At 39.2% G+C, this 23,956-nt stretch overlaps 2 protein-coding genes across 2 annotated transcripts; both read right to left on the bottom strand.

Moving 5' to 3' along the window:
* Positions 1–121: 121 nt before the first annotated feature.
* Positions 122–18,960, bottom strand: HPS3 (HPS3 biogenesis of lysosomal organelles complex 2 subunit 1). Its single transcript, XM_061371502.1, has 17 exons — positions 18,595–18,960; positions 17,343–17,837; positions 15,918–16,104; positions 15,394–15,479; positions 14,014–14,206; positions 13,751–13,832; positions 12,844–12,998; positions 11,786–11,894; positions 11,394–11,575; positions 10,874–11,051; positions 9,988–10,218; positions 8,063–8,248; positions 6,730–6,918; positions 6,120–6,227; positions 5,540–5,746; positions 4,008–4,098; positions 122–2,881 (listed from the first exon to the last, which is right to left on the bottom strand). Exons 1-17 carry the CDS (start codon positions 18,815–18,817, stop codon positions 2,754–2,756), a joined length of 3,030 nt encoding a protein of 1,009 aa, XP_061227486.1. The 5' UTR covers positions 18,818–18,960; the 3' UTR covers positions 122–2,753.
* Positions 18,961–19,104: 144 nt separating this feature from the next.
* LOC133222056 (tubulin alpha-3 chain-like) lies at positions 19,105–23,383 on the bottom strand. The gene is made up of 5 exons (XM_061371400.1): positions 23,050–23,383; positions 22,352–22,500; positions 20,802–21,482; positions 20,264–20,568; positions 19,105–19,303 (listed from the first exon to the last, which is right to left on the bottom strand). The coding sequence occupies exons 1-5, from the start codon at positions 23,366–23,368 to the stop codon at positions 19,105–19,107; spliced, it is 1,653 nt and encodes a 550-aa protein (XP_061227384.1). The 5' UTR covers positions 23,369–23,383.
* Between the last annotated feature and the right edge of the window lie 573 nt (positions 23,384–23,956).

Genomic DNA, 23,956 nt, shown 5'->3' with positions numbered 1-23,956 from the left:
GTACACGTGTATCTATCACTAAAGATACACATTGGAATGTTAAACACAATGTAGTTCTATTTTATAAAGCATTGAGATTTACAGAATATGTAATAAAAAGGCTGACGTAAGAATACACAGAAAGAGATGCAGAAACAGACTTTAATTTGTAGAAGTAGTACGTTGGATTTTTTACAACCAGCCATCTAAAGTGCACTAAAATATACCCTTCAATGCATTTTAAAGCTGTTCTAAAATCTACTACACAATACCTTGAAGATAGTAGGACTTATGGCTCTGATTTTCCATTCTGTTGTCCACATGCAGACTATTATTCTTCTGATGAAATGTGTGTAACAAGAACTATTATTTTCTCCCTTACAGAAAAACAGTCTTTATTACCAAGATTATTGATCAGTTCAAGTGTAAAGGCACATGGGGCATACTAGAATGATGAAAATGTTTTACCACAGTGATTCTCCAAGGTTTACCTTCAGCAAAGTATTTCCTGAGACGTACCCTCCCCTGGACAATTCATTTCCATGTGTGTTCTGGAAGATTTCATTTGGTGGCCCATGGCTCACAAATGTGCTGTAGACTAAGACAGCTCATTAGATAAAACAGCTTCTACGTATCTTTTCCTCTAAATAAAAACAGTAACTTGCAATCTAAACATATTCTAGGTGATGCCTAGTGCATGTTATTTAACTGTTGAGGGACACGGAAGAGTGAAATGGAATGTGCTTTTTAAAAAAAGATTGTAAACAACCCTATGTAACAGGAAGGACTGTTTTGGGTATCTGCTGTCACATTTTACTGGTCAAATAGAGTAGTAGCTATTGCTTTTAAAATAGGAATTTAGTTATCACTTTATGCACAGGTTCACATTTCATATATATATATATATATATACACACACACACACACAATCATGTAACTGAACACCTAACAAAATAGTTGTTATTCCCATTGAATTATTTTCTCATTTTACCCAGTAACGTCTTTCAAAATAGTAAATTTAAAAGGTGCACAGGCTGAGGGATCATGGTTGCACAAGATGTTTTTGGTTTTCTGTTACGAAAATAATTACAAGACAAAGTTATGCTGAAATAAGCCTGATGAAATTCACACAGTGAAGGGCAAAACTTGGTGACTGCTCTACCTAAGAGCTTTGTTTTGTTGCATCTTAGACAGCTCCTGCAGTGGAATCATTTTGCTGTTAGTTATGTAGGGCAGGCGTAGGCAAATTAAGCTTTTCTTGACAGACGGAAGCAGCAGTATTAGTGCATGACTGACACTGCTCAAAAATGAAAGCAGTAAGAGCAGGTATTGTTGTGCCATCCGTTGTGTGTTTTAATAGCCCAGCTCTACCTTGACCTGTGCCAAACAAGAGGGAAGGATTTATGGGACAGGCAGGCAAGCAAAATATTAGGCTTTACAGCTACCAGAACAAATGAAATTGCTTTTCTGTAACAAGCCTAAATTGCTTTATCATTTTTTAAGGTAGAAAGATTCTACTGAAACCAGCATAATCCTTACTAGTAAATCAGATCACTGACTTCAGCTGTATCAGTAACACTACAGAGAAATGATACTATTTTTTTTACTTTTTTTTTTTATATATATATTTGCATTGCAGATGATCGCTTCTGACTGTCTTCTACATTAAGTAACATTACAGCTTTTGTAAAAATGGATTTCATAGAGAATGCCAGCTAATTAAACCTTTAGATGGTTACGGAATCATGGAGTCATCCTATTTGTGGTAGATTCTCAAAAAAACAAACTGCATTAGTAAGAAGGTCATAAACATAGTAACAATTTATTACAACTGAATTACAGCTGAAGGAACAGTAGGATAGTTTCTGCCCAAAAGACAGACAAACATCAGTACATACGTGCACAAGTACCTGAGAGGTTTAACAAAAAAAACCCAGAAGTAGTACAAGTTTTCAGCTGCATCTCTGGCCTACGGATACTTCAAATACTTTCCTACTGACAGAGTACAACAGAAGAAAGAAAATAAAGAGCAAACAGGCAGTAGTCCATATCTTCCATGCCCTTGGAAACACTTTGGTTTCAATTTGACGCTCTTTATCATTATGACTTTTTTTTGTGAACTGCTAAATGAAAACATTTTCAGTGCAACACTTGCATGGCTATGTAATTAAGATGCCAGAACAGTTGACTGGGTTTACCAACTGGAATTCAAGGGAATGTCTGTTGCAAAATGAAGTGGGGCCAAATTCCACTTGGAGGAGTAAGTCACCTGCTTTTTGCTCACAGTTAGACCTCTGCCTGAATTTAAACAACTCTTCCTCCCTGGTCAGTGATCCAGCTAAGTAACGCAGAATACGTCTGACTCTCTGCTTTACTTTCAGTGAACATCGAATGTCCAATTGTACTGTACAGTCTGTATTTTTTAGCTGCTTTGGCTGTAAGTTTACCCTCCTTGAGAGGACATGTGATCCTGCCTAACAGTTGAAAAGTTATGTTTTTACCAGTCCAACTGACTACCATTCAGTTCTACCTGGCAGTAATTCTGGTTTGTTGATCTTTGTCGGAGCGTACTAGTATTAGCTTCAAAAGAGTTGCTTTGCTTCGGACAATAGCTGTCACTCAATAGTTCTCAGAAGGTTTCAACTGAGAAATAAAGAAAGGTGATTTATGTGAGGGGAGTCCTACAGTACCTTATATGTAGTTCTGTTTGTTTCATTTACTTTTTTATTCTGGCACATTCTTTGTATTTGAGTGCATAGCAGGCTTCCGTTGTTTTAGGTCATCACCTTCCTCTGGCTGCAGTGAAGAAGATGTGGCAGGAAAAATGCTGCAGTTCCATCCTCTGGTAGAAAACTGAGGAAATCTCTTAGTTCCAGTTCCATTGCAACAACTGATAAAGTTTCTGCTCAGAGCACAGGAAAAAGATCTTGTTTAGGTATTTTCAATTTAGTACAAAGAAGTGAAAAAATATTAACATCATTACTAACTGAAGTAATCAAATTACCTAAATACTGCAACTAGAATGACATTTGAGACACACCAATTTGGGAGCAAATACAACCACAGGAAATCTCAAAACCAAACTGAAATGATGTCTTACGTTAAAACTATACCTCTGTCTTGACTCAGCAGGTCTAAATGGGGCACTGTAATGATTACAGGAGTCTGATCTAGTACTTCATAGGTTTTGTATCAAATGCAAAGGAAGCCCTGAAATCTGTACTAGTACTCTAACTGAGCACTATCTATAAAATGGGATGTTCTGAGAGCAGCCTCTCAGACCAGACCAAGCTGTTTTAACGTTATCGTCTTAACTGATTACAGCAAAGCAACCGCATGAAAACGATGCTACCACTAGAAACTAGAAGTTTATGACAGGGCATGGTGACCTGTGTTGCTGTTTTTCTGCTCTCTGGCATTACATCGATTTTTTAAAAAGATGTGCTTTATTCAACCTCTGTATTCTGCCAAAACAAACACACTGGCCCCTCAGCTATGTATGGTATTATTAATGCCCTGTCAGTGTACCAATAGGACTATATCAACTACCAGGGTTTGTTTCTACACTTCTAGTAGTTAACACATTGTGGGGGTTTTTCAATCTGTGACCTCATCATCAACACACACTTAAGTGCTCACTGGGTTATCAACAGTAGCCTGTTAGCTGTCATATAGTCACTTAGCCTAGTACAAAACCCCAACCAAACAATTACTGTCCATTGGCTCTATTTAGTAAGTTTTTAATGGTGTCTGTTCTTGACCTATATAGAAACAGTATGATTCCAACAATTTAACTGTTTTTAAAACAAAATGAATGCTATGGTTTTTATATGAGGCAACACACTGTACTTCGCAGAATGCTGTGATAAGAACTAGAAAGCCTGCTGAGCTGTATTAGCTTTAACTATAGGAAAAGGTCCCCTTTTCCTTCCAAATTATCACATCAGTAGTCCTTAGCCTGAACAGTATTTAGAATGTCAGATGACATACAAAGGTTTCTGGAGTTGAGTTGCAGTCCACTGACTTACCTTTCAGTGATGAAATAAAAACAGGGCAGTCATTTCCAGTAAGTCTAGCTCTCTTGCAAAGTTCAGGAAGCAGCCTGTTCCACCATACAGCCTAATCCAGAAAAAAACCACAGCAAAAGTGTACCTTAACGAAAACTACAATTAAGAGTATGAAATACTGCTAAATATACACTGAGCTAAGCTCAGATGTGTACAAATACAGGTAGGTTATGATGAACTTGTTAGTTTACACACTGCTTTAACATGCAGTGGTTTTACACAGGTTGTATGTTTCAATTCTCAGTCCCAACTTTTTCTACTCAAAAACTTTTACACAGCGCCCCTTAGTGCCTCTCTATATAAAAGGTTATAAGCTAAAAATACCACATAATTGGCAAGACTAATGCAGTCAGAAAATCAAGGGTTTTCCCTCCAAACAACTCCATGTAAAGTGATGAATAGCATTACTAGCTCTGTCTCCTAACCTGTCATCTTCCAACAGCTGTGGTAGTGAATTATGAATTTTGTTGATAAGAATTGAGAGGGAAAGGAATTTCTTTCCTTTTTTAAATGTGGCTAAATATTTTCTTCAACCTGAATTCAGAGCCTGTACTGCAGCATCACACTCAACTCTAACTAACGTGGAAATAATCAAAAAAACTATTTTCAGATCTGACTAAAAAGCACAGATCTGGTTTTGAAGGGGGTTCTACTCTAGTATGGCCATCTGGTAGATGATCACCTTTGGTAACTCTGGCCAACAAAACTGTGTACAGTTAATTCAGTAGCTGTGATGGGCGGGGGAGTGAACTTCTGCACTTGTGGAACACTGGAATAAAATCAGATGCAAAATAAAAATTGTGTAGAGGCCCAAGCGGAAAATGGGCCATAAAGAACAATCCACTAGTGCACCAGTACCATTCTGAGGTTATTGATGGCTTGGCTTCGCAAGCGAAGATTTGGGAAGGGCTTTAACCACGCTTACTACAAACAAGATGACCAAGGGCATGTGGGATATGCAAATCTGGGAGAAAGGGTGCTGACGCAATCAGGAAGTGTCTGACCATGACTGTCAACTCCTGAACTAACTCATTCTGAGGTTATAGTATCAGAAGATGTCACTAGAACACAGGAAGAACATATTTAAGTGTTTTTATTCGAAGTACCATGTTCTTCTATCAGTTAGCACTAAAAGTTTACATTATGCAACACTGTCAAACAATTCAGAACACTGATTAGTGAGAAACTAGCTAGTTCTTCATTTATGATGGATAAAGAACATACTACTCTCCCTTTTTAAGGCACTCTGCCATATGAGAAGACTACGCTTTAAATCTACTAGTCACAGAGGAAACTGGGAAAAAATGAATACTATTAATATCAGTGGGAACTGAGATATGGAATTTAAATGCCAAGCAAGAAGTTGAAAGCAAGCTTAGCCATTTAGTTTGTTTGAAGGTGGTCTATCTGATCCATCCAGAGTCCATCTGGTATGCAAAAAACAGAAAAAAAAAACCAAAAAATACTGAACAATTTTAACAAAAGTAGCTCACCCGATTGTCATCTTTCAGCTCATGCTGAGCATATAATACAGCTGCATCAGGACACCTTTCGAGAAGCTGGTCAATGGCTTCCTCATATTTGCCTAGGCGGGTATTGCAGAGAACGTGGATGGTGAGGCCAACATTGCCATCCTCTGTCAGAGGCTCCAAGACAGGCAGAGCTGAAGCTATGTTGATTGACTGACTACACAGAAGAGACTGCAGACAAGAAGAAAACATATTGTTTGAATTTAAGACAAACTTCGCAAAAAAATAGCTCGCTATAACCTTAGAACAGAAGCTCTTACTTATTAGAGTAATTCTGAAATACTGTTTCCTTTAATAAATGATACTGAAAACCAAGAAAGCCAGTTCAGAGTGGCCTGCAAATATAATTATTGTCAACATATCTCTTTAGTATTTTTTTTCTGCTATCATTTTAATGGGCCTTTTAGTTCAACTTGGATAACCTGGGGGGGAAGAGAGGTAGGGGGAGGAAAAGGGGAGTCTGTGCAAAAAAGTTGTTTATACATACATGAATATTTGCAGAATGGATCTAAACTGTAAACAGTACGATTTAAAGGTTTCATACCTGTAATTTTGAGATATCTTCACTGTAATCTTTGGCAGATGGAGATCCCAGTGACATTATGAACGTTACCCACGGGAAAATCAACCCAAAATGATTACAGGAATTTATCTACACAAGAAAAAGTCAAGTTACAATAAAAGACGTATTTCTATTAGTGACAGTTCCATATGAAATGCACCACCAGTGAAGAAAATTTAGAATAACATCTACTCTTTCTTCTGGTTCATACATTTTAGTAACAAATAAACTGGAATCTTCTATTTAATTCTGTATTTCAGATTTCCCATTCAGAATACTTTAATCTTTCACACACATTTTTCCTTTAGTCAACTTTGCAAAACTGCAAACACTCCACCTGACAAGCGGCCACCGTTTCATTTTAACCCTTATTTCTATCCAGAGCCGAGGCTCCAGTGGGAAGTATATGTGAAACGTCCCCAAACAGCAGAGTCCCCAGAGCCTACAATACCTATCTGGTAAAACTGCACACTAACTTCCCTGCTTTCAGTCTTGTTTCTTTTATGAGATAAATTGTCCAAAACTAAAATACTAAAGATAGTATTTGGAGGTACAGTGTGGTCCTAAAATTTCCTCTGAGTGGTGTACTTACCAGATCCTCTGTTGTTTTCAGTGGCTTAGTCTCAGGAACTTGCTTCTTCAATATTCTTGAAACATACTGAGAAGTAAGCCTCAGTAAAAGCTCCTGAAGTATTTCTTCCTGAGAGCACACTACAAGAAGAGCTTCCCAGAAATCTACCAAGAGCTGAGGAACAGTGCTTTCCCTGTTACCACACACCATCTAAGAATAAAACCATTAGAAGACAGCAAGTTAGCACAGAGTATAGTAATTATTTAGTAGCAGAAGTTAGAAGAGGCAGGAGGAACAGTTTTTCACTTGTACTAGAAGCAGAATTTTGGTCCTTTTTTGTCTTATCATTCTGCGTAATAGGCAAAGTAAAAAGTTCATGGAATGATTTTAAGCTAATAAATTCTAAATGATAGATTTGTTTTATTTTCCAAGATTTACTACACTGTCAGAAATGCCAGCACACTGTCAGCAACTATTTATAGACTGCTAATTTGGAGAATTTTCTATATGCCAACAGCCAAGCAGGTGCCTTCAAAAGAAGACTCTCAAGGCCATGGTAAGAGATTCTGTGTAGCTCAGTTGGTTGCAATGGTAGGATCCACAAGGGAGATGCTTTAATGTCTGGCATGACAATGAATAGGATCATTACTTGGTTTCCAACTGGATTTAAATAATAACACTCGTTCCAATTTGAGCTTCATGACTTGATATTTTTGATACTGGTATTTCACAGTAACAGATACAGAACTGCAGAATACCTACACTGAAGAGTACATGATTTTAATCCAAACAATGTTATTCATTGTAAATAAAAAAGGTTTGTCTATTCCCAGTCTAAATAAAGAAAACCTCAGTGATACCAGAAAACAATTCTATTTATCCTTCTGAAACAAGACTCCACTCTTGTTTCAGAAATTTATACAGAACACCAGAACATTCTATACCTTCATATTGAAGCCTGAGTCTTTAGAATTATGTTTCAATCCTAGTGATTTCTTCAAAAGGAGCTTATGGAATGATTTATCTAAATTCTGTTATATGTCACTAGCCTTAAGAAACCAAATTACTGGAAAGTCTTTCAACAGCTTCAGGGTACTCTGACATCAGGGCATTCTGCATTGAAATGACAAGGTCAAAACAAAAAACTTCTTTTTTTCTTGATTTAACCAGTATTTCTTTCCAAAAGGTCCAGTTTCTGACTCTGTAGGCATCTATCATGAGCTCATCTCCCAGTCCTCATGTCCCTCTTTCTGAAGAAATGCTGAAAGGTGAGTGAAGGGGCAACCAAAGCTGCTTTGCTTACCCCTATCACCATCATGAGAAAAATAGAAGCAAAAAATGATCACAGGCCAACCTTGAAAAAGGCATCTGCTTCCTCTAGTTCAATTTTACTGTTCTCATGTAAAGCCACAGTGGCAGCCACCAGCAAACCAGGTTGCGTCTCCTTCAGGTGAACAGCAAATTCAGTTGGCATAACAATTCCTTCTTTCCACTGTCTCAAGAGCTTTGGTTGCTCGATGAAGCCACAACCCAGTGCTGTCTACAAACACAGTTAGATAGAAATCATGTAAAGAATTCAGTCCGCGTGACTTCAACTCAGCACAGTATTTCCTCAAGCAGTGAAGTTTTGACAGATGAAATGAAGGGAAGTCAGGGGAAGCAAATAAATCCTTTCTATAATTTACAGAATAGCTCTCCAGAGACTGAGCTCCAATCCACATGCCAGAGCAGTGACTCTGAGCAAGAGGCCAGTTACCTGAACACTGAAAGTAACATGCTGTTGAAATGTGGAGACAGATCTCACTATGAAATCCAAGACATTCAATACACGTGGTGGTGTCAAAATCACTGGCTGAAACATCAACAGACTACTTTGCTACATTTCAGTAGACTGCTTTTGCTATTGATTTTTATTTTGAAACTAGCCCTGAGACAATGATCAAAACATGCAACAGTAAGTTGTTTCTGGGTACCTGAGTGCTTTTGAAGGTGAGCATGAGAAGATACTATTTCCACTTAGAAATTTTGACTTATTACTATTTCCACTTAGAAAGACAGTAGGCAAATGATGCCTAAGCAGGTTAAATGAATTATAGAAGAAATACAAGGCAGACCTAGGAGGAAAAATCAATTTCATCCTGCTATGCAAACTATCTTTCCTTTCTTTGTCTTTCTGAAACTGTTATTTTTTTCTACTTTGTAACAAAATGCTTTTTAAAGGTGAGGTGCAATAGAACATTTTTTGATAGGTCAGTTTAAAAAGAAGGAAAAAAAGCCCAACAAAACCCAACACCCAAACACCAGCCACCTTATTCTCTAAATCACATCCATGCAGCAGAATGTGTAAGGTTTTTTTTGCTCACAACATGAAAATTTCACTGGATCACACTGCAAAAGCAGGTGGTGCTGAATATCACTCGTGAAACAGCACTCCAGAGCTCCCACTCTGCAATTCAGAAACTGCTAACTTTGAAAGCCCTCCAGGACTTCTACTGAAGCATGGTATCTAACTTTGGGACAGCTATCAGTTTAAGAGTGTTTAGACCTCCAGTATCTCACTCTCAGAAGGAGTCTGTATATTTCAAGCTCTGTCACCTTTTAATATTCAGCAGTTCTGACCAACCTTAACAAGAAATAATTTACAGACTGGTCTCAGTCTAAAAGCACATGTGAACATCTGTGACAGAGACTGCTTCACTAACATTTTCCCCCCACTGATGTGGAATTATTTGATAGCAGTGAAGCAGGTTCTGATCTCATCTTAAGGGTTAAGTGCTATGATTCCATGTAACATGGGAAACTGTATACAGAAACTTCAGTCTGTGTGCACCATGGACATTGTGCTTCAAATGCAGTTTTATAAGGGCTGTTTGCATACATCTTTTTCATGGTCATATCACATATTAATTACAGGTGCAGGGATGTAAAAATGCTACTATCCAACCCTGTCATAGTGCTGAAGAGCACTGGCTCTGCAGAGCTTGTGCTACACCCCAGAAAACAGCATTTAATTTACCAAGAATTAACAGCTTCAAAACTTTCACTTACTTGGTAAGGCTTTGCTAAGACTACCCTACCTGCAGGGTACACAGTGTAGTCCCAGCATATGCCAGCCCTTGATTCTACTGTAATTAACTGCAAATATTCAGTGGAACCTATATAGCATATCAGGAGGAAGAGTAACTGAATGTTTCTTTACTGTAAGGTACAACTTAAAGCCAAATCTACTGATTTGGGCTTTGCAAAATGTGAATAGCTCATGCTTTCAGCATACTTTACCTCCTTATAGGAGTCCATCTCATGTTCATACATTGTCAGGTCTCCCATTTTTAGAGCCATAAAGGCCTTAGTAAGCGTCAGGACCACTGATGGCATAATCTTTTCTACTTTCTGAAGGTACTTCACAGCTGTCACTGGACATACATTTCTCATGCAGGGGCTGCAGAGGATATGAGGCAGCTGCACTGGGTCAGCAAGACAGAATATTTGGAGAACTTTATTTGCTGATTCCTGTAGAAATGAAAACCATTTGACAGTTTAGACCTTTCCAGATATGTATTCTGCTATGGCATATGAAGGTAGTGTAGTTTTGTTTGTTGTTGCTTCGGAGAGGGGGAGTATTGTTGGATTTTTTTGTTTAGTTTAACAGACAAGTACAGCTTATATATCAAGTCACAGTGCCTTTCCTTCTTCTTTCCTCCCTGCTGGTAGAAGTAAAGGATCTCTAACCAGCAGCGATTCAACCCATACTCTGGGGTGGTAGGAGAACAGCCACCACCACAGTGAATTGGTATAACCAACCTGTATGATTTGGCAACATTTACAGAAAGAGTTTCTTTTGTTACAGAAATAGCAGATGAAAGAAATTTGAGGCAAAGCTTTCCTAAACTGACGTTATCTCTGTGTGCAAGTGGGAACCAGATCATTAGCAACATGCATCATGATAGTCAAACTCATACTATGTTGCTTGAAAACAGCCCAAAGCAGCACAGGTGCTGCTTTCTGTTTTGACAATAAAAATTGGAGAATAAAAAATATGTGAAAAAGAACAATGGTAAAATAAGCAGCTCAGCAGTTTCAAAGGGAATTTAATTAAAATTTTATACACAGTTCTTAAAATCAGAACTAAATCAACAGATTAAGAAAAAACTCAATTTGTTCCTACCTTACTTAATTCTTCATTTAAGTCTTCATTAAGAGAGTGAGTTAAGTAAAATATAAATCCTCTCTCATACGTCTGTATTTCATCACCTTCTGAAACTAGTCTCTTTAAAACTTCAGTCATGGATAAACCTGACATTCTGTAGTATGGCAAAGCAAGGTGGTAATCCTTTGTGTCAAACCTAAAGGCAATAGAGAAGGAAAAACAAAACAAAACAACTAAAGGAGATACTTTTGCCATCACTGTAGGAATTAAAATAATACCTCAAACAAGGTTGCAGACCCACCAGTATCTGCAAATACATAGCTCATATACGTAGCTCGATGTAATATATTGTGTGTTCAATGACAATAAAGACAAGAAGATACTGAAGAGATTACTAGATAAAGTTGTTCTCATAGAACGTAAAGATTTATATATGCAATACTAGTGTAAAACGATAAAGAATTATTGATTTTAGTTTTAAGGTTACATTACTGGAAACAAAAGCTCACCTATATCACTTTTGTCATCTAGAACATACCTGCTGTAGCAGTCTCCTAAGAAGGCACAACTTTCTCTGAATGCTCTTAGAATTTCTTCTTTCTCATCTGATTTAAAGAAATGAGGGTCCATTATAGCTGCTCTGACCAGTAAGTGAGCCTCGCTTAGCAGATGGATGCAACTCTCAGTTTTTACATTTTCATAGGTTCTACTATAATCTACCTAGAACAGACACAGGACATACTTAGGCTGCTGGCAAAAATTAAGAATATACAGGAACAGTGTTAATGAGGGCAGCAGCCATTTGAAACAGGATTAGGGGCTGTTCATGAGAAATACATTACTTTATATTCAGCAATGACATGCACCAGAGGTTAATTAACAGTACTTAATTTTAGTCACCAAAGAACAAAAGCAGGAGATGGGCAATACCATTTCTCTGTAAAGCTGAATGGTTGAAACAGTGTTTATAATATATAAATTCCAACCAGGCTCTGACTCAGAATTTGTTCGTGATTTGATGCTGTCAGCCTTTCTGGAACTAGAGAGAAGGAGAAAAGTTGAGATTTCAGTCTCCAAATAAACACTATGCAGACAAAAAACATCACAAACTTCATGATTTAGATGCAAAAATACTGGCTAGGTCTGTAATGCCTATCTTTCTCAAACGCCAACTACAATCTTTGAAACAACACAACTGGCAGAAGAAACTGTATTGTATACACAGAAAATAACAGTATTTTGAATCACCATTCTCCTTGCTGGCTTATCCTCATCGTCTCCTGAATAATGACTGTTATAGGCTTTAAGAAATACCAACTCAAGTAATTCTTCAATCAAGTATAGCTGTCCGAATTTTGCTAATGAACTGACTTTAATAAAGGTGATTTCTGAATAGCTGTTTTAGTATGGCCGTTCAGCTGTTTTATGAAAGGCCCTCAAAAAAGAATGGGAATAGCAGTTCTCACAAAGATGCCTCTAGCTACATGCACGCTTTAAGAACATCTTAGGCCAAAATCTGATCCTTCTTTTGTCATGGATTACTACAGTGGTATTCATAACTTTTCTTGGAAATAATCCTTAGCCAAATGTAAGATTGTGTTCATTTTGTGTTACAACACATTTTGTGAGCCTGTAGCTTCAGTACTCCCACAAATTTTTGTTTCCTCAAAATAAAAATTTCTTCTCAGTAGCAGATAAATTTTTAGGAAAATAAACAACATTAAATAACATTAACATTCTTTATAAAACTTAAGTTTTTTACAAACTTGAGTGACTTTCAAGCATCTGTGACCCTATCCTTATTTCTTCTAAGTCAGTTAATACAGTAGAATTGAAAAAAATAAATGCTTGGTTTCTGTTCTCATGCACTAACTAGAAATTATCTCCACTTTTTTGAAAGGAACCTCTCTTCAACTCCAGCACCCACAAACTGAGCACTGTACCCAGAGCTACAAATAACCATCTCCCCAAAAGACACAAATCCTTACAGCATCTTTCTTGTAGGCTTTCTTCTTTCAGTAATACCTTCTGTGTCCGCCTTAGTCAAAAGAATTATATGGTTTTTGAAATGACAGATAGCTCTTGGTCCTATAAAAAGCTGCATTCTTAATGTGCAGACATCCAGTGTGACAGGCGGACAAGCCTATAAAGGGAAGTGATTGTTTTGTAATTTCAGTTAGCATGTACTTTGAGTCTTTAAATGAAAAGTAAAAAAAATATGAAGAGGTAACCTTTTTCCAAGGATGCTAAAAACATGCACTGGCTTTACCATCTTTAAGTGCTTCACTTACAAATAAAAATAATCGCAAAACTATGACATAAATCATTTAACAATGGGTAAACAGAAAATCATTTCACTCTTCAAAGCAACTGCAGTTTTAGCTGTGTGCCTCAAATTAACAGACCCTGAGGGAGATGCCTTACATGGAAAACCTAGTACAAAATAGATCGAATTTGGCCAAGGTGTAAAAAATCACCTGACATGGTTATAAAAGTCTTGATTTCAGTTGGTAACTAGTAGCAGAGACTGTTCAGGTGTCTACACTCCTCTTACAAAAACTGTTTTTTCAAGGATACTTGAGAAACATCATCAGTTACAATACCGGAAAACTCTGTACCCTTCATTCATTTATTTTTTATACAGCATAGAATTTAGTTTAAGAATATATATGACTTTATAGCTTTTTATGTTTTTGAAAACACAGCACTAATGGCATAGAATCTTAAACAGCAATAATGGATTGTGTCATTGAGACATCTGTAGACCACTAAAATACAATGTGCCACAGATTGAAGTACTAATTTCTTATGGCATTTTATTGGTTCAGCTAATAGAAACTAATGGGATTGCAGAAGGAAACATAAGAAAGCTAAGTGCCATACTACTGCCCCCACCTTCACAGTCGTATCAATATATGGATCCTCATCACGAGCTGCTGCTGCACTGCACCGCACTGTGAAGCACTGCAGGTTCTCACTAGAGGGAAAGATGAAACCACAATGATGAAGGAAAAAAAAAGACTTGCTCAAGTCAAGTAGCCAAAGCTATAGAGAATCGGATCTTTTTCCTTTGTAGAAATGGGCCTTGAATGGGCATGCAAAAAAGGCAGCAGAATAGAAAAACAGTAATACTACCAGCAAAATCATAAACCTTGTACCTTGTAATGACATGCAGGAACTGTGGAGTGAGAACTGCCTGCTCTGACTTCTCTGAATATTGGTAAGTAGAAATCAGTTCTACTAACTTCCCAACAGAGTAGAGATATCCAACATGAGGTAAAGAGAAAAAGCAAAAGAGACTCAGTAGTTCTTTCTTGGTCTCAGTTTCCTCATGGGCTGCCACAGAACTTCCTAGATGTAACAATAAGAAAAGTGTTTTATATACCTCATAAATCAAAACCTAGCAATTCCTTTGCAAGCCTGATACCTAAAAGATACTATCAAACCTGCTCAGGCTGTAGACTGGTTTCGTTAATAGCTAGTGAAAAGCGCTATATGAAGACCAGTGTACAGGCTGGATCAGTGCACAGGCTGCAAATGTGTATGCCATGTTATCTCATTTGGAGGCTTTTCTAACAAAAGTGTGACTGTACCACCAAGTGAAGACATTCTAGAGAGGTCACCACATCTGCGAGTCCTGTCAGATTCATCACAAATAAACATCCATGGACTGAATGATCAGCGTAATCTTAAACAACTACTCGTGAGCTGGGATGAATGGTCATCCAGAGCTGCAGCTCACCAAAATACATGTCCTCACTTAAGGGAAAGAAAGACTGGAAATGGCATAATTTATTTATAAAGCCGCTTTGGCAGGTAAATGCTGTGTTCCCATTCTACAGACCCTCTTGTCAAAGTCAGTAAATCACAAGTGAACATAGGACAGCTGGAGTAATGGCAAGTAGCTCATTCTTTTGAGTCTACTGCAACTTAAATGAGACTTCACAACTTATCAGACAGGCAAATAATCACAAACTGGGTGAGCAGTCAGTTATGACTGGTAACGTACAGCATTAAATTTTTCTGCAGGTCTGCTGTGGCTTGAGGTACTGTGATTAGTGAACCCCTAAATCTGCATTCATCCCTTTAATTAAAACTTTAATTAAAGCCTGGAAGAAAGGTAAACTGTATCTTAATGATTATTAAAGTTTACTACTCTGATTTCCACTGTTGACTAATGAGGGGCAGCCTAGTATCTGCTAACACTGAGGATAATTTTATTACGCAATTTAAAGAGGGACTGTTTTGTGACGTAAAATAACTCAGTGTTATAACTAGAGAAACTGATAAAAGCTGGTTTAGTCACCCTCTTTTGGTGTGGCAAATTGGTATTTTAGTTCAAGGTTTACGCAGAACATGGAGAAACTAAAAGATTTTTTAATAAAAGCTCAGTTTAAATCATTGTCAAGGAAAGAAAGACTTAATTTAAAAACAAATCATACAGAAACAGTCTACAGAACAGAATATACAAAGAAGCTCTTTCCATTCCCAGATCTCCTGTGACACAGGCCATAATGCATCCATGCATATCCATATACCTGTCTGGTATACAGGAAGCAGCTGAACAGAGTGCAGCTTTGTCTCTTCACAGAACCCAAAAGGCGACTGGTCAGGTGTAAAACATCTAGAGAAAAAAATCCAAAAGAACAACACAGGACCTCTGTGAGAAATTATTATGAGCTACTCTGGACAAGTAAACAGCACGAGCTAAAAAGCCATAGCTCATGTTTTATACTCAACAACATGCGCTCGTACTACTAATGTAATTAGCATGGCAATGCCAAGAAGCTCACAGCACAGCTAGGGATAATATGCTTTAACAATGGGTCAGCCCTGAAGTGGTTAGACAGTTAGACTAGATTATTGTTGCAGATCCCTTCCAACTGAAAAATGGGCTTTCTTTGGTATCACATTATTTCCTCAGCACAAAAAACACTCTAACCTTATAAAAACCCCAGATGTCAAAATGTCAGGATTTTAATTCCCACAAGATGTGAGACACAGCTCATTCTGGTTTTGTGTACTGAATTAGCCTGTAAAGGGCAAAATACATTTCAAATACCTGAAAAGCAGATACCGCACTTGGAAGCGCTTTGTGTCTTCCGTAGGTAACTCTGTGTATTCCAGTGTGATGGGTATCTCACACAGCTTACTTTCTTCCCCAAGCAGTTCTGCTGGCTTCTGACATATGATGAACTCATCTAATTCTAGCTGCAAAGTATGCGTTGAAGGGCCTTCATCTTTCACACCTTAACAAAGAAAATGCTGTATTAACTGTTCAAGCCATTCCATTTAGCAGTAACAAAATTATATGGCAAGGTATAAATTAAATACTTCAATTACAGCTTTCTAACTAGCACTGGCTTCATCAAACCATGAGGTTTTGAAAATACCTATGCTAGAAGATGAGAACAATCCTTTACTTAAGCCTCAACAATCTCAATACCCATGAGTGAAGATTTCTGAAAGAACAGGTAAACTGTTCATTAGAAGGCAAGTCCAGGGCAACCTGTGCTGCAAATGGCTACCCTCTAACAATGTTGGCTGAATTGGTTTTCAGAAGGAAAAGGCAGCTACGATAGAAAGTTGTGTTATCTTAAACTCACATAAGTTCTGGAAAGCAAATCCTAACAGCACTCAGAGTAATTTGAACTTTTCTTCTTAGTTTTTAGGAATAAAACCAGCTAGGTGCAGGATGCCACTATCTCAGTTAAGATCCATCTTCACTCAGTTCCAGTTTATGCTTTCCCTTTTTCTTCTTTGTACAGTGTCCAGTTCAAAAATACCATTATTTTCTAAGTTTCTTAAATTATAAAGGAAGGATTTTCCTAAGGTTTGTTGGTATTCATCTGATACTTTCGGAAACGTGGGAACTCATTCCATACGGACTGATTTTTTGCAATACACAGGAATGCAACCTATTTGGGCAAATCTATTTCTGGGATTTCTAGGATTCTAAGGCAAACTCCTGAATAACACAAAGGACTGAAAAAAGAGAATTTGCTGACACCTTGTTTATGCAGGTTCTGAGTCTTGTTACTAAGTTACAAGAGTGCATAGGCACTGGCACTGTGTAAGCCAATACACAGGGTTGACTTCAAGGTTCATTACATGCTTCCTCCATTTGGCCTCCCACTTGCTCCTTAGAAGAGACACAGTTATCTGGGCACTGACACTAACAATAATTTTTCTGAACATAGCACACTGAACTACAACTGCTTTGGCCCATGGCAGCACCCAAAGTGGCCCAAAACAGGTTCCTAATTCTATCTCTGTAGAGACTGCACTATCCTCAAATCGTCTGCAGAATGATGGCATATTTTAAGGGTTACCTCCAACAGCAAGTGGTATAACTCTCCATGTACTAGAATATCCACAGTACTTAGACGATTTGGAAATATTTTCTGAAGGGCAATTCTCTGAGAATAACACAAACCAGAAGATTCTTGGATATTAAAAAAAAAATAAGTAATTTTTTTGTACTCACCTCCACCCACAGGCTTTTCTAGTGTACTAACGCTATGTGCACATTGCTCTGTCCTGTCTGCACTTTGCTGGACCAGTTCCAGTTTCAGGATCAGAACATCCAGCTCTGTTGTTATGGCTATATGTCTGGCACAAAATGCAATTTCAGCAGGAATGAAGTTATCAATGTGTAAAATTAAGGAGCGTTCAAAGTCTAACACAGTCAAATTCTGGTTTATAAACAGGTATTTCAAAGAGAACATGACTAGTTTATTTTTGCAGCCCACAAGAAGATCTCCATTTAGAGGACAGCATGAAATGCAGAGTGGAGGATCTGAAAGTGGCATTTCCACAATTGACATCTGTTCTTTTAAGGTTTCACTGTATGACTCTTCCATCTTGTGACCGACCATCCGAACACAAACGCGAGAACTCCCTGCAGACATGCATCTCCAGTTCACATACGCTCTGAGGAAAGTGGCTTTGCTTTTTTCTTCAATTGTCACCAGATAGTCTCCTTCAAAGAAAGCAGTGATAGTGATATATTATTATGGAATAGATACATGTTTTGAGCTCTTTACCTGCTATAGTACATTGCAAAGAAACATCTTAAATTCTCAGCTCTTACATGAAATTCCAAAACCCATTTTCACCAATTTTTCTCCAATGAAATCTGAAGTACAAGTTTTTTTGTTGGGTGGAACACACTTCACGCATCATTAAAAACAAAAGAACTTCTAGGTCTAGGTCCAGACTAACTCCCAAGTGAGTCCACATTATGAACTGTGATTGCAGTCAAGGTGTTTCCCCCCTCAGAATATTCACTATGAAGAAAACGTTTTGTTCTCTGAAGAGCCGGGTTAAGACTCATAAAGAGCTGTGGGATCGACTGCACTGACCGCCCGACCCGTGCTCTGAAATAAAAAACAGTAAAAAGGGCAAGACGGCAAAAAACTCAGTGTGCTGGCTTCGCACTTCCCACTGGCTCGAGGACTCCCAGCCCGTTGCACAGCTCTCAGACCAGTCAGTGCTTCTGCAAGCGCCAGCCTTGTGCCGCCCGGACCGCGGCAGCCAGGGCTTTGCTGGGCCTTAATCGCCGCCATCCCCACCTCCTCCGGCCCGCCGTCGTCTCCCCGAGGCCCGGCTCGGGCCGTGCCGGCCCGGCACAGACCAAGCGCCTCCACCCGGCAGAGCCCCCGGGCCTCTCCCCGCTATGGAGACGTCCGAGCCTCCCCAGCCGAGCGCTTCCGGGCCCGTCGGCGAAGCACACTGACCTGTCTGGCTGTGCACCATGCGCAGGACGGGGCCCAGCGTGGCGAAAGAGCCTACGGGCTCGCAGCGACCCTGGTCGCGCAGGGCGAACACCTCCACCCTGCAACTGGCCGACGCGCTGGCCACGAACAGTACGTCGCGGCCGCAGCAGAAATGGGCCGGCTCTTGCTTGCAGGGCACAACTCGCTGCGACCCGAAGGGGTGCAAGTTGTAAAGCTGCACCATGGTCCCTGAAAACCTGCGCTCCCGCAGCGGACAGAGCACGGGAGCACCCCCGGCGAGAAGCGGCTGCGGCCCCCTTCGCTTCCGCACCGTACGGGGGCGGAGCGGCGCGCGCAGCGACCGAAGCCTCCTCCCGGCCCGCGGCGAAACCGGGCGGTGGAGTGGGGAAGTGAGCGTGTACAGCGCCGGGACTGCATTCGCCGTCAGCCCACGGCTCGTCCTGTGGGGGGCTGCACACACTTTTCTCTGTGGCGCTGGCGTAACTTAACGTTAGCACGGTCGGGCATCCTCTAGGATCGCAGCGTCAGGCGCGGGGAGCGACCTGGTGAGGGGTGTGATGCGGTTACAAGAGCTCGGTGCCGAGTAGCATGGGACGGAGGAGGCTGTGCCTCACGCGTCGGGCCGGTGCCCTCTGGGGCCGTTCCGTCTTCTGAACCAAAACCAAAGGTACTTTTTGGTACAACGGTTCGTTTTTTAGAACCCTGTAAACTGTGCATACAGAACATGCTCTACAGATGCTGGTTACAGGAACTTCTGAAAATAATTCACTTCAGGGTATTTTTAGTCTATGTAACCCCTCTTTCTCCCTCCTGGTTTTCTTGAACACAGGAAGGGAAAAAAAAATATAAACCTCCAAAACACAACACTTGTTTCTCTTCGGGATTTAGGACTAAAAATTTGAACATGGCAGGTCAGCAGCCAAGCACCATACAAGTTAACTTTCCAATGCATATAAAGCTATAGTCATTTGAACGTACCCATTAAAGAATATAAATTTTGGGGGTGTTTTTTTTTGGGGGGGTATTTTTTCTCTTCACAAGGCAAACGTAGGAATGTAAAAAAAAGTGACAATATTCTTAAAGCAGGTAAGAAATCTACACATCTATTTTTTATGTGAATCAAATACAGGAGGTAGTGGGGTGGATTCCAATTGGAAAGTTTTAAACACTTTTCAATTGTGAAGTTTTATGTCCTTAGCAAAGGTATTAAGTGCTAGTTCTGTTTGAAAGTGTAATGGCATCTGCCATAACTAGTCAGAAGTACAGCATTAGTTAACTGTGGATACTTAAAACATCTTCAGAAAAGTTTAAGTTCCTTTGGATCATGCAGACAGGCTTGGAATAGTAAGGGTGGTAACTAGTGCTATAACAACCTGAAGCAGAAGCAGTTTCCTGCTTGTGAAAAACCAAAAACGAAGGAGATGAAGAAGCTCTCAGAATGTGTTGGCATCCCAGGGATGTGTTTAGTTTCCTGAATTTTTCTGTAATTTGCACATGACAAGATACTACCGAAATACGCCATCTCAAATGATCCTTACTTAGCAAGTATGCACATACATAGTAAAGAAGAAAATAAAAAGAAGTAGAACTTTTAAAACTTTATTTGAAAACAGGCAAACAAGTAGATGTTCTACAAACAGGGCTCTACTTTTTTTTCCTCTTTCTCTACATTTTGTCCAAGTAATCATCTCCTTCTTCAGCCTCTGCTTCTACTGAGTCTATGCCGACTTCTTCGTAATCTTTCTCAAGGGCAGCCAGATCTTCCCGGGCTTCAGAAAATTCTCCTTCCTCCATTCCTTCCCCAACATACCAATGCACAAAGGCACGCTTGGCATACATGAGATCAAATTTGTGGTCGAGGCGAGCCCATGCTTCAGCAATAGCAGTTGTGTTACTCAACATACACACAGCCCGCTGCACCTTTGCAAGGTCACCACCTGGTACCACAGTTGGAGGCTGGTAGTTAATGCCCACCTTCAACAAAACATATAAAAATGTTCCTTATGAGTGCTAAGGCTCAAAAACTTATTTCTGTTAACAATCAAAAAGCACCATGGTTATGAACAAATAAAATAGATTACAGTTCTTCTGCACTTCATCAAAATATTTAACAGGGACATTACAAGATTTGGAATGACTATTACCTCTAAATACTATGCAATTGCTAATAACCCAAACATTAAGCGCTTAAAAAGCACTGCAAGTACCTTGAATCCAGTAGGGCACCAATCCACAAACTGAATGGTACGTCTAGTCTTGATAGTAGCAATAGCTGCATTGACATCTTTGGGAACAACATCACCTCTGTATAACATGCAGCAGGCCATATATTTGCCATGGCGAGGGTCACATTTTACCATCTGGTTGGCTGGCTCAAAACAAGCGTTAGTGATTTCGGCCACAGATAACTGCTCATGATAGGCTTTTTCAGCAGAGATGACAGGGGCATATGTTACCAGGGGGAAATGGATTCGTGGGTATGGAACAAGGTTAGTTTGAAATTCTGTCAGATCTACATTGAGGGCTCCATCAAAACGCAGTGAAGCAGTGATGGATGAAACAATTTGCCCAATTAATCGGTTTAAATTAGTGTAAGTAGGACGTTCAATGTCAAGGTTACGACGACATATATCATAAATGGCTTCATTGTCTACCATAAAGGCACAGTCTGAATGCTCTAATGTTGTATGGGTAGTTAGAATTGAGTTGTAGGGTTCCACTACAGCAGTGGAAACCTGTGGTGCTGGATAAATCGCAAATTCTAGTTTAGACTTTTTGCCGTAGTCAACAGAGAGCCTTTCCATGAGCAGAGATGCAAATCCTGAACCAGTGCCTCCTCCAAAACTATGAAAGATAAGGAAACCTTGCAGCCCTGTGCACAGATCAGCCTATAATGGGGTGGAAAAGAGTGGGGAAAAAAAATTAATTATTTTGCAGAAAGCACTATTAAAATAATCATTCAACAGCATTTCCTTCTTAAGTGTGTTTTAGATTTTTATAATAAACCCCCCCAGTATTCTTGAAAGATGGGCTTCCTTTTTTCCTGTGTGCCTTTTACTCAAAAGTACCAGTGCCACTGTGTAACTTTTTCTGAATAGGAGTATTTTACTATTTAAAAATTGCTTTATTGTCTGTAATGCCATTTTAATTCTTCTGTAAGCAAGAGCAGCTGAGCACCACTGTGATTTATTATTATAAATTACAGCTAAGTTGTATCTTTAGAATACATTTGTTCCCATTCTGGCTTTCAGCAAGTATCAATTAGATGCTAAAAACAAGTTATTTAAAATTACAAAAATTGAAAGACAATCACCATTTAATTCTGAATCACATGATCCTACATGAGTTTCTCAGTGCAGTGTCAGCCATTTTAATTATTTTTTTTTAAGTATTCAACCAAAATCTGAGGTTGAGGGTACTATTTTGCACCACTTATAACAGGCATGGAATCAAACTGAAAGTTACAAATAATAAAGTATAACTGCATTGTTACACTTGTTCAAGGCTTTTATAATGTTTCTGAGGTATCCTTAAAATACTTTCAAATATTGGTATTCCAAAACCGGGGGGGGGGCCCAGTAGTAAGTTTTATTTACTGAATTTTTATTTAACTGGGGGTGTGAACAAGAAGACCAGGTTTTAAACAATAAACTATGCACAAAATTCTCAGGGAAGAAACCACATCAAACCACTGTTATAAATAGCTGTAGAGCTGTACCAATTATTTTAAATATGGACTTGCAGCATGAATTCGTACCAGTTTGCGAATGCGGTCTAGCACTAGATCAACAATCTCTTTTCCAATGGTATAATGGCCTCTGGCATAATTATTGGCTGCATCTTCCTTCCCAGTAATGAGCTGCTCAGGATGGAATAACTGCCTGTATGTGCCCGTACGTACTTCATCTGTAAGAAAACAGATTACCACAACACAGATTCAATCTATTCAGTTCTGTGTATGCCACTTAGTGACTATACACTAAGCGTGCATTTCCTTGACTATAACCAGACTGCCTGACTAGACTAGAAAGCTGGCACAACTTCAGCTCTTTTGTTTAGAGGAAGACATCAGCCATTCATAGAACAGTATTTGTTCCTGAAAAGAGGTTCACTCAGAAAATCTACATTACAGGTACAGACAAGATTCCAGATAGCAACTGAATGAAACTCTGGGTGCAGTGCAGCACTCTAGAAAAATGTTGTTAACCTGTAGAACATCATTTCTTTCAAGTAACAATAACCTCAAATGTCAGAACAGCATGCAGACACACATCTTTCAAAGTACAGGGTTCTGATCACACATATACAAGAACAAAAACCACCACCACCACCAAAAAAAAACAAAAAACAACCCAACCAAAAACCCCCAAAACCAAAAGAAAAAAATCCAGACCATAAGTAATCTGTAGGGGCTCTTCACTTTTATACTGAAGATCTTTAATGTTGGGTACATACCAACAACAGTTGGCTCAAGGTCCACAAACACTGCCCTGGGAACGTGTTTACCAGCTCCTGTCTCACTGAAGAAAGTGTTAAATGAATCGTCTCCATGTCCCACAGTTTTATCACTTGGCATTTGACCATCAGGTTGGATTCCATGTTCAAGACAATACAATTCCCAACATGCATTGCCAATCTGTACACCAGCCTGACCAACGTGGATGGATATGCATTCACGCTGCAAATTGAAAACAGAACAATGAGATATGGATCTACCTGTCTTCCAGATTTTCTTCTCATAATAACTAGTCATCTGTGGGTTGTATCTTTCCATGAGCTTTCTCTGCTTCAGTATCCCCTGGTTGCTCTTCAGTGACTATTAACTCATCAAATTGTCTGCTGCTTGCTGTCTACTTACCTTAGCTGAGTCATGTGAAAGTACTGGAAGATCCTGAATACAACACAGTCTCTGTGAACACATAGGTGAATATAGATTCATCCTCCCTTACCATGCAAAATATCTTTAATATTCTGCTTAGTCTCTTTTTCATCTTCCTTAGAAGACTTCTTTAGAGCATTCTCTAATTTCCTTTATTTGCTGTCAAATATACTGTGCAATAATTTCTCCTATATAGGACCAATTAGTATGTTTTCCTTTACAATAAGCAGATATCTAATCCCTGGCAATTCATACATATTTGGGTTTGTTTCTGAAACCATCCAGGAGTCTCAATCAGATGTCACCTGCCCACTTTTAGCCAGCTACTTTGATTGCAAGCAACTGTGCCGCAAATGTTTGATCTCTCAATACCTTGATTCTGTCTTACACCTGAGATGGAAATGAGCTGTTCTTCTAGCTTACTGTTACAGCACATGTAGGAAAAAGCAGAGGTGGAAAAAACTGGGCTGTTCTTTCCTTGGT

This window comes from Neopsephotus bourkii, unplaced genomic scaffold (genome assembly GCF_033783945.1).
Source record: "Neopsephotus bourkii isolate Nb327-2 ecotype Australia unplaced genomic scaffold, CSIRO-AGI_Nbou_v1 NB_1574, whole genome shotgun sequence".
Lineage (NCBI taxonomy): Eukaryota > Metazoa > Chordata > Aves > Psittaciformes > Psittacidae > Neopsephotus > Neopsephotus bourkii.
This window is presented reverse-complemented; position numbering and strand designations above follow the sequence as displayed.